The sequence below is a fragment of the Plasmodium inui genome (genome assembly GCF_000524495.1).
Source record: "Plasmodium inui San Antonio 1 unplaced genomic scaffold supercont1.6, whole genome shotgun sequence".
NCBI lineage: Eukaryota > Apicomplexa > Aconoidasida > Haemosporida > Plasmodiidae > Plasmodium > Plasmodium inui.
Window position 1 is genome coordinate 54683 of NW_008481840.1, and position 10375 is coordinate 65057.

Genomic DNA, 10375 nt, shown 5'->3' on the forward strand with positions numbered 1-10375 from the left:
CCGTCAACAAACCACCCGTCAACAAACCACCCGTCAACAAACCACCCGTCAACAAACCACCCGTCAACAAACCACCCGTCAACAAGGGGGCTCCCCACAGAGGGGGTAGACGACGGTGCGTCGACCACCCACACAGGAATCCACCAGGGGAAGGGGCAACAAATTGAAAAGGGAATGGCGCCCAAAAGGAAGAACCATGAAGAGGGAGTGACCCCCCATTACGGCGCTATGAAGAGGAGGAAGACAAATGGGGTGTTCGTCCAGGAGGGCAAAGCGAGTGCAGATGTAAGCGGCAGCACAGGAACTAGCAGCGGGGGGAGCGGTTCTGATCAGGGTCCTGGTCAGGGTTCTCGTGGGAGTATCCGTGACGGGAGCGACGCCACGGCCGCCTCTTCCAAGGACGTCAGTTGGCAGAAAAAGTTGCACGAAACGATAAAGAACCTGTCCGAATATATCCTCAGAAAGCCAAGCGTCAAACAGGAGCCATACGAGGCAGACAACAATAGGAGCATGGGCAGGTGGACTAACAGGCGCTCTGAAGAAGATGAGCCGACTGGACAGGACATCGGGAGTGTTGGCGGAGAAGATGGAGAACGAAGCGGGGACGACACGCGCGGTGAAGATATACGCGGTGAAGATATACGCGGTGAAGATATACGTGGTCAAGATGGTCACGAGGACGACCCGAGCAGTCAAGATATACGCGGTAAAGAGATATGCGGTGAAGATGGCCGCGAGAAGGACGTAAAATGCGGCGGCGACAAAAACGAAGAGAAGCAAAAAGCGACCACCAAGTGTTACCTGTCGCTCCGCCCCCCAGCGGGGAAGAACAGAGTCTGTGAGTTCTGCACAGACGAAAGTGGCACTGATGAGAAAGGGGGATACGTTGAGGTGGGAAAACGGGGGCACAAGGTGGACACGGCGATTGGAAGTGGCACGAATGGAGGTGACACGAATGGAGGTGACACGAATGGAGGTGACACGAATGGAGGTGACACGAATAGAGGTGGCACGAATGGAGGTGGCACGAATGGAGGTGGCGTGATTGGAAACACCTCGTCCAACGTGCAGGGGAAAGGTTCCCCCGGGGGAGGCCCTGCGCGACGGGCACCCCTTACACAAAGTAAGCCCAAGCGGAATGTAGCGAGTGGAGGAGACTGTCCCATCGATGAGCCAGAAGAAACGCAAGGACGTCCCACCAAACCCTACGAAGATAGATACATGAGCGGAAGAGACAACTCCATGAGAGACAACCAAGATGATGAAATTTTCACTGAAAATGAATTCCACACAGAAACGGAAAAAAAAGAAATACATAACATCCACATCATAAAAAAAATGAAGGAAAACTTCTGCTACTTAAATAAGAACGACAAACTAAATATGCTTAAGACCCTTTGTAGTTACAGAACCTGTTTGAGGAAGATTTTGCACTACGAGTCTATGAAGCAGGATTACTCGTTTGAGGTGGAGACCTGTGTGTTTTACCTAGAAAACATAAGTTGCAGCGGGGTGGGAGGAATGGGAAGCGCGAGTGTTCACGAGAATATTCACGGGGGTGCTCGCAGCAGAAGAGACATACGCCGCATTGACCGCGGAATAGGCTATACGAAGGAGACCTTACAGGGGCAGGACAAGAGGCATCCCCCTTCACAAGTGAACCATGAAGAAAGCAGCCCCCCCTATCCTATCTTCAGCACAGAGGAGCAAAACGGAAAGAAAGAAAAACTCATGGAAAAAATAAATTACTATGAAAATAAAATCGGAGCATTAAATCAGATTATCTGCACTTATACGCACATAAATTCGGGGTACATCGATCAAATAAAGAGCTACCTGGCCCTGACTGAGTGTATTAAAAACTCCCATTGCAACTTTTATTATGATGAGTTCACTTCGGAGAACGATCAGGCGGAGATTCCCCTGGGGGAGGCCTCGCCATCGAGTGCTGTAGTCAGCGGTGGGGTTAGCGGTACGGTTAGGGGCCAGCTTAGCGGTGCGATCAGGGGTCCCATTAGCGGTGAGGTATGGAGCGGCGGGGTGGACTACTTATACCAGGACGTGATGAATCAGATGTACGGCGATCTGATTAACCAGATGCATAGAGCCGCCGCGAACCCAATGCACAGTGTTACTGCTAGGCAAAGCGAAGAACCGGAGCAGACGAGGAATCTCCCCGAAGATACGCAGACGCTACCCGCGAAGCGCTTCTCTCACCAAGGGGGGCAGAACGGAAGGGAAAAATTCCAGAAAAAGAAAAATGGAGACGGACTTACCAGTTGTAGGTTCGAACCCATGATTCCAGGGAAAGGAACACCAAGTGATCGCTACAACAATTTGGAAAGACAAAAGAGATGCAAGAGTATCATTAGAAGTCCTTTCTCTACTTATGTACGGGAGGTTAACAGGCAAGACAAAAATGAGAACGTTATCCATGAGAGCAACTTGGGGCTGCTTCAAGAAGAAGGTAAGGACAATGGAAGGAGAGTCCGGCACGTTAATTTCCATTCCTACGATATTAACAAGAGTACGCTACCCTGGGAGAGTAACTGGAAGGAGGGAACCCTCGAGGGGGAATACCCTGTGAACACAACTCTCCCCCCGAGTGGGTACCACCTACCCAATGCCAGATGGGACCACCGGACGATGACGGGGGGTACGTCTTTTAACAGACCCGCTCAGATGAATCGATACCCATTTTACGACTAGGTTGTTTCGAGTTTCCACGGGGGGGAGGGGGTATAGAGATGGAAATGGACGGAAAGGGAAGGAGACAGAAAGGGAAAGAGACGGAAAGGGAAAGAGACAGAAAGGGAAAGAGACAGATATATGGGGAAGGGCACTGAGGGAAGGTACCCAAAAAGGAGTGCTTATCCCTTGGTGGCGGGGCGGCAGCTCCAGGTTGGCCCCCTCAGGGTATTCTTGGCACAGTCTGTTTGCATAGTGAGCGGAAGTTCTGAGTGCATCTAAAAAGTGTGTGGATAAGGCAGCCGCGAAGATCACCCGTTGTTGTAACGCCCCACGTGTGTTTGCGAAACGCTCGGTTTGCTCTCCATCTCTGTCTTCCCTACAAATCGAAGAACAGGGACACGTCGCTCGAAGAGTCCTGAGAAGGGTGAAAATGAAAGAAGAGTGCACGTCGGGCAGACGAAAGAAGTGTTATGGCAAACATGCCATGCGTATATGCCCTGCGCTGCAATGTGGGGAAGGCAGAACACGACGTGCGTCTTCCCTGGATAACCTGGTTGGAGACATCCGCGAGACCCACTAGGCAGTGGGCTCCTTCTAGGACTTTTTTTTTTCTTCCTTCCCTTTTTTTTTGTGATGACACGACCGCCGTTTCGTCTTCCAAGAGGCGCTCACGCAGCTCGTTCGTCTCATTCGTTGTATCCATTTGTGAGTTTATAATTTTTTTTTTTTTTTTTTCTCTCCTTCTCTCATGTGTCATTTTCCCCTCCAGCGAACTGCCGTCGGAGAGGTGGGGTAGTGCGTGCAGGGAATCGCGTGAGGGGAGTTGCCACTCGGTGTGAAGTTGCCTCTCCGTGTGGAGCTGCCTCCCCGCTGGTTCCAAACTAAGACCGCCTTTTTTTAAGTACATATCAAAATTGATGTCCCTCTTACGAATGAAGATAACGGTGAGGTTTATCTCTCTGGGAAGTTCTAGAAGAACGTTAACAACGTTTGTGTAGATCTTCCTAATGTGCTTCATGTCGAGTTTTGCATTGTTTGAAGTTTGCTTCCATACGTAGGTAACCAGATGAGTGATGCTGTTCCGAAGGATGATTATCACGTTATATATTATGTCGATTTGGAATTCTTGGAGATTTTTTCTCCTTTTGGTTGTCTTCTTCTTGTTCACTTCGTTGGCCGTAGCGGGGTACCTCGCATAAGCGCGATCGTCATGGTCATCCTCATCGCAAACGTCATTGTGATGGTCATCCTCATCGCCAGCCCTTCCGTGTGCATCTCCGTTGGGGCGACCCTCGCTACACACATCGCTGTCGCCAAGGGAGTGATTTACAATTTGGACGCTCCCGCCCCGCTGCTTGAGTACCTCTATTTCGGCGTGCAGCTTTTCAATCCTGCTGATGCACGAGTCGATCTTGTCCATGCAGGCACCGCCCTCCTCTGCGGCCTTCCCCTGCTGAAGGTGCGCACACAATTTGGAATATCTGGCATTCTCGTCCACAGCTTCACTGAGCAGCTTGTTTATGGCGTCCTTCTCCGCAGCGAGTTGTTCTATTTCTGTTTTTAAGCGAAGGATGAGTGCTTCATGCTCAGCCGCGTGACGTTCGTTACAGTCTTTGCCTGCTAGAAGCTGCTCATCTCGGTGCAGTTCTTCTTCTCTCCCCTTTGATAACGCCTTCATGTAGAGATCTACTTTCTCGTAATTCTGAATTAACCTCAGCACATCTGCCATCCGTATCGGAGACACAGTTAGCGATTCGTCCAGATGCAGATACACGGATGCAATTGACTTCCAGTTCGCCTCGACGTTCTCTACAATGTCACGCATGATCAGTGTGAGTGATGTCCTTTCATCTGAATTGGCCATCCCGTCGACCAGCGGCAGGTGGTATCGCTCGAAAAAGGAGTCTACTCCGCTGGGGGGGATAAAATGATTATAGTTATTCCTATCTGGGGCGTTCCCATCTCGAGCCTTCCCACTTGGGGGGAAAGTGCTACCAAACTCATTCGATGCTTCCGCTGCATCATCAGTACGGTAGGTGGACCCCACTCCTGTCTTCAAATTAGACGCGACGTGCAACTCGTGCAAGCGCAGCATCGACAGAATAACAAACAGGGTAACGTTCTCCTTTCCATCGTGACATACGAAATGGTCACAGTGGTGAACACCGCCTGAGGGGTTAACCACATGGTGTTCTTTGTGCGTTCCGACCTCGCTGTACATTTCGTTTCGGTTGACTTGGTTCACTAATCTTTCGGATGAATGAAGACAAGAGGAACATTCGACCGATCCAGGATTGGCTATTCTTTGCCCGTCCAGTAGCGGTGTGCTTCTAATGATGATCCCATGCCCCTCTTCGGCATTTCCCCCGCACAGTGGAGTGGCCCAATCTGCGAAGGATCTTCTGCCATCGTTCGTAGAGGCCAACATAGAATCGATAAACGGGTTCACCTCAGTCACGTTGCTACCTCTGTTGTTAGATGCACAATGGGGGATACTCCCGTGAGTTCGGGTTCTTCCACTGAGTGGTTCTTCATTTGGATGTTCGTTCCCCCGTGAAATGCACACAGAAGTGTATTGTGAGCTGGCCATCTGAATGAGATTCATCCTGCCTTGTGATGCACCTGTTGTTACCATTCCGCTGTGGGACAACTTCGCCTCGCTAGGAAGCAACCCTTCGGACGAGGTCACCACAGCACAGCACTCACTGCCCCCCAGTGCATACTTCCTCAAGACGAAGGGAAACACATCAATCAGTCTTGGGGAGGTTAATAAGATCCTATGGAATTCATTCTTCTCATTTAAAAGGAGGAAACTATAGATGATGTATTTTATCTGATTCAGTTCTACTCTCAGATGGTTAATTAAGACTAGTGCTCTGTTTAGTAGATCCTTTTTTGGGGGATGTTTTTCCGATTGGTTCTTCGTCTTCCGCTTCTTTGGTTTCTTGGGCAGTCTCCTGGATAGCCTCTTGGCTACCCGCCCGGATTTGGCCCCCACTGCTGACTCCTCCTTCCTTACTAGAACCTTCTTGTACTTCAAATTCACCAGCGTGCACGTGCAGATGGGAAGTTTTAGAGGGATGCGTCTGATTAGGAAGGACTCAAGTGCCACCGTGGGGGGGTCCGCCCCCGGGTTAACGGCGGGATTGGCGGCGGGATTGGCGGCGGGATTTGCTGTCTCATCAGCGGTCTGGTTAGAGCCATGCCTGTTGCTGTACCCGCCGCTAGACTGACCGCTCCCACTCAGCGAAGCATCGGATTGGACTCCATCCCACTGCGCCTCTTCCACTTTTCTCCCGATGGAGTTACCCGACCCACCACCGCAGCAGCGACAAAAGCTCATTCGAGCAATGTACTCATGAATGATGTGGACAATCAAGACGTCCACATAGACCCCCTTGCAGTGCTCACAAATGATAACGGTATGGTAGTAATCATTCAGATACTCCTTTATCTTTCTCTTTAACGATGTTATGTTTTTTTTTGTGTCATAAGGGGGTGAACCAATGGGGGGGATACTAGGGTCGTAGTTAAATTCACTGTCCAGGAAGTACTCACCCGTCTGTACGTGTTTGTTTTCCTTGACGATGACACGCTGCGGATGACAGTTTCGGCATGGGAGATTCTTCATGATATTTCTGTTTCTTCCTCGCGGGATTTCTCCCTCATGGGGGGGGTACATACCTTCGATGCAGTCCTCCTCCGAGAGGTCCTTAACTTGTTTATGGGTTCTATGAGAGTGTTTTTTTTTCTGGTTTGGCAGCCGTTTGCAGCTAATCGTGGAGTGGTGTGCTTCAGAACACTCGTAAAATCTACCCGGACTTGTACAGAGATGCAAATCGTGGTGACATCCTATGTCGCCGTAACCTCCCATGTCAGACTCATAATTGTCTGAGCTATATTTTAGAATTTCAATAAGCGATTCTACTTCATCCATTTGTCTTTTTTGGTGGATCATCGTTCCCGTCCCTCTTCGCAGGTCCTCTTTTCTGCCCCTGGACAAATCATAACTGGGAGAAGGGCCCAGATATTTGCCCCTTCTCTTCATTCTGCTGCCCATTAGGGCTAGCTGGTCCTTCCTGATACTTCCGTGGTCTCCCTCATGGAGATATAGACTGTCATCCCTGAACCTTGTGTGGATGGCGTAGTCTCCATTTCTTTGTTTACTCCTACTATACGTGGAGGCATAATTGTTTCCTCTTTTCTTTCTGTTGGTGGATCTAAAACGTGCATACGCACTGGTGGAGGAAGTCGAACACGATTCGTATGAGACGTCTGCTCCACTTGATGCTTCATCTGAGTAGAGGAGGGGGTAGTCCTTACACCCCATAACATGTTGCCTTTTTTTTATCCTTCTGGTGGTGCTTCTGTTTCTTTTTCCATCATAGAATAGGTCTCCCCCGTAGGCAACACATCTGTAGTGACTTCCATGCTTCGAACTCTCCACCGTCTGTGTGGAGGCATTCATCGTAGTCGTCGTGATTTGCACTTTCTTATTTTTCGAGGAAGTGCATGCGAGCATGATCCTTTTGATGCTGCACTTGTTGATGCCGTGGAGGTCGGTGAGTACTTCCTCATTGGCACTGCTGCTTTCATCCGTCTGAGTGAATTTTACAAGTAGGTTTACTTCCTCCGTTTGTGCTTCCCCGTTTTGGGTGCTCTTCGTCTCTTCTTCCGGGGTGGTTCCTTGGTCAACTCTGTCGATTGGGTTCGGGTTGACCCCTACGTCGGTTACGTCGATAAGGTTTGGGTTGACTCCCACGTGTGCCACATCGACAAAATTCGTGTTTGTGCCGGAGCTCACGAATGACCTGTTCTCATGTGTGTACACCTGCTTGTTCGTCGAGATCTTCTCCTCCGTGTTGACCCCTTCGCTGATGAGATTGCGATCGGGGAAGTCTTCGCCGAGTGGTGTTTCCTTTCCCTCCGTTTGTGTGCACTCGTTTTTTTTTTTGTGTTCACTTGGGGGGGTTCCCTCCGTTTGGGTCTCCTCTGTTTGGGTGTCCCCTCTTTGGATCCCCTCCGTTTGGGTGTCCCCTCTTTGGATCCCCTCCGTTTGGGTCCCCTGTTCTGTTGTTTGCTCCAGCGGGTGGTTCTCCGTTTGGGTGGACGCGCTCTTTTGGGTGTAGGCGCCTTTTTGGCGTCCACCTGGAGGGGGATTCTCTTCGTTTGTTTCGAAACTGCGGGCGTTGATCGTGCCCTGGAGGGCCCCCTCTAGGTTAGGGCTCGACGGGGCACTTTCCGCAGTTGTGCGGTCCCCCCATGTTGCACCTTCCGATGCGCTACGATGTGCGGCTGCCTGAGGTTCCCTATCCACTTTATCATACGTCGTTTCTGTAGGGGTTGTCCCCCCGGCGGCGACCAAATCGCGCAGGAGAAGCTCCATGCTCGTGGTGAGCTTCTTATTCTTGCTCTTGAGTCGTTGGACTGTCTGCTTGAGCGACTCATTTTCCAGTTGCAGCTCAGAACAGAAGATCTTGTAGTGCTGGATGTTGCTCTCGCTTTGCTGACTGTGATTAAGTTCTAATTCACTCAAGGAGAAGTTGCTCTTGCTGAGGAGCTGCTCATAGTTGCCACTTCGGGTGACACTCCCGTTGATACTCCCCTTGCCGCTTCCCTGCACGTGGTTGCTCTGTTCCACGCGGAACCTCTCTTCCAGTTGCATACACAGGAGGTGAACATTCTCGAAGTCTTTCTCTAAATTGTTGTACCTCTCGAGAAGCACAGCATGATTTTGGCTCTTCACTTTTATGGCCTGTTTGTGGCTCTCTAATTGGCTGCTTATTTGTTGGAGGTCTTGTGCCCGTTGCGCTAATTCCGCTTTGAGGGTGTCGTTCTCTTCCATCACCTGTTTTATTTGTCCAGCCAAAATGGCGTTTTCCTCCTCAAGGGGGCGTCCATCAACACCGCCTCCAACGAGGGTACCTCCATTGTGACCGCTCCCATCGAGACCGCCTCCAACGAGGGACGTGAACGACGAAATGCTGTTCCCATTTTGATAGAAACCACTAAAGTTCGCACTTCTGTTTTGTCTCTCTGCCGAAACGATTCTGAGCAAGTCATTCAGCTCCTCACTTAAGTCTTTGCACTTCTGCTTCCATTTGGATATCTCCTCTTCCTTTTTTTTATTGTCTAGATTGATTGCCTCCAACCGTTTGGCAGTGGAGATGAATTCGTTTCTCTCTTCCACTAGTTGGTTGATCTGACTCTCCATTTTGTGCACATGCAGGATGTAGGTCTCTTCCATTTTGTTGAGGTCCTCCTTCAGTTGAGATATCTCTTTGTTCTGTTTCGCTATGTAATTGTTTGCGTTGGCTAGTCTCTTCGTCTGTGCATGCAGCATGAGAGATGACTCTGCTTCTTTGTTCATACAAACTTCTAATTCGTTCTGTAGAGAGTGCATGAAGATGATTTTTTGATCCTTTAACTTATTCACTACATTGTTTAGTTCGATGATTTCGCTACTCTTGAGAGCTAATTCTTGTCTCAGTTTTTTATTTTCCACTTCCAGTAGGTTCAATGATCCCATGCAGTCGTCCCCCCGTTCGGAAGAGCCACTTGGTTCGATTAGAAACCTATGTAGCATCTTAGCATATTCTTCATTCTTTTTCCTTTCATTCTCAAAATAGCTATTGCTGACTTGTGCTTCTGACTTTAAGTGGAATATCTTCAACTTATACGTGGCTATCTCTGTCTGGAGGGATCGATATATTTCGTTTGCCTCACTGACGTCGCTGGCTCTGGTGGAGGTAATGGATGGACTCGATTTGTATGACTTTCCCTGTTTCTCTGTGCTCGTCATGGTGGACGATACGATGGAAGTTTCGCCGGAGTGAGTGGTGCATGACACTGTGCACGTTTCTCCAGAGTGGATGGTGGATGGACCCCTATGAGGTGGTTCCTCACCAATTGGTAACTCACTAGAGGGGCTTTCCTCTTTCTTCTTCTTAAACGGATGGCAAAGCTGTGCGCCATCTGTGTGACCGTTTTCTCCCTCGGGGGTGCCACCGCGATGGTGTCTCTCCCCTTTGGGCGATTCACTTGTGAGGAGGCCTTCGTTCCCGGTCAGGTAATCCATGTTGCGCGTGGGATTCTCCACACACTGAGGCTCATCCCGCTGCTCCCCATGGACCTCTCCCACGTACGCTGACACTTCGTCGTCACCATGTGTGTCATGACCACCGGTGTCGTTACAACCTATCTCCTCGCAAGCACCCCGCTTCTGCCCTCCCTGATCAGCGCCCGCCTGGAATGAAAAATCCAATGCGTTGGTGTTGCGCGCGCTCAGGCGGGGAGCCGAATTTGCACATTTAGCTGAACCCCCCGGGTCACCTGAAGAGTCCATGGCGTAGTCACCCCCAGGGGCGACCCGTTCACTACTGCCCTCAAAGAACGAGCTGGCGCAGGACATCCCGCAGTCGATCTCCTGGGGCCTCACTATGTCATTGTTCAGGATGCTCTCGTAGGAGAAGTCGAAGTTGAAGCGGCCCCCTCGTTCCTCGCGCTGCTCACCGCGCCGTTCATCACTTCTTTCTCCTCCACTGCTTTCTCCACCGCTGCCTAGCTCCGCCGTCTTCTTCCCCTCATCCATGTTGCCCTGCATGGAAGCTGCGCATGCTACATTCTCTTCGCCTCGCGTAGGGAAGCAACGCGCCGGTGGGGATGGCGAACAAAAAAAAAAAAA

At 50.4% G+C, this 10375-nt stretch overlaps 2 protein-coding genes across 2 annotated transcripts in view; one reads left to right on the forward strand and one right to left on the reverse strand.

Annotated features, from left to right (window-relative positions):
- The window catches only part of C922_01754 (hypothetical protein), a gene marked incomplete at both ends in the record, with an annotated part of 6322 nt that extends 3613 nt beyond the window's left edge, over positions 1-2709 (forward strand). The window contains one exon of the mRNA XM_008817357.1: positions 101-2709. Within this exon, the coding sequence (XP_008815579.1) occupies positions 101-2709 (2609 nt within the window). The remainder of the gene's footprint in view (positions 1-100) is intronic.
- Positions 2710-3067: 358 nt separating this feature from the next.
- C922_01755 (hypothetical protein) lies at positions 3068-10282 on the reverse strand (the record flags this gene model as incomplete). The annotated part of the gene is made up of 2 exons (XM_008817358.1): positions 3068-3106; positions 3242-10282. The coding sequence occupies 2 exons, from the start codon at positions 10280-10282 to the stop codon at positions 3068-3070; spliced, it is 7080 nt and encodes a 2359-aa protein (XP_008815580.1).
- Positions 10283-10375: the final 93 nt, after the last annotated feature.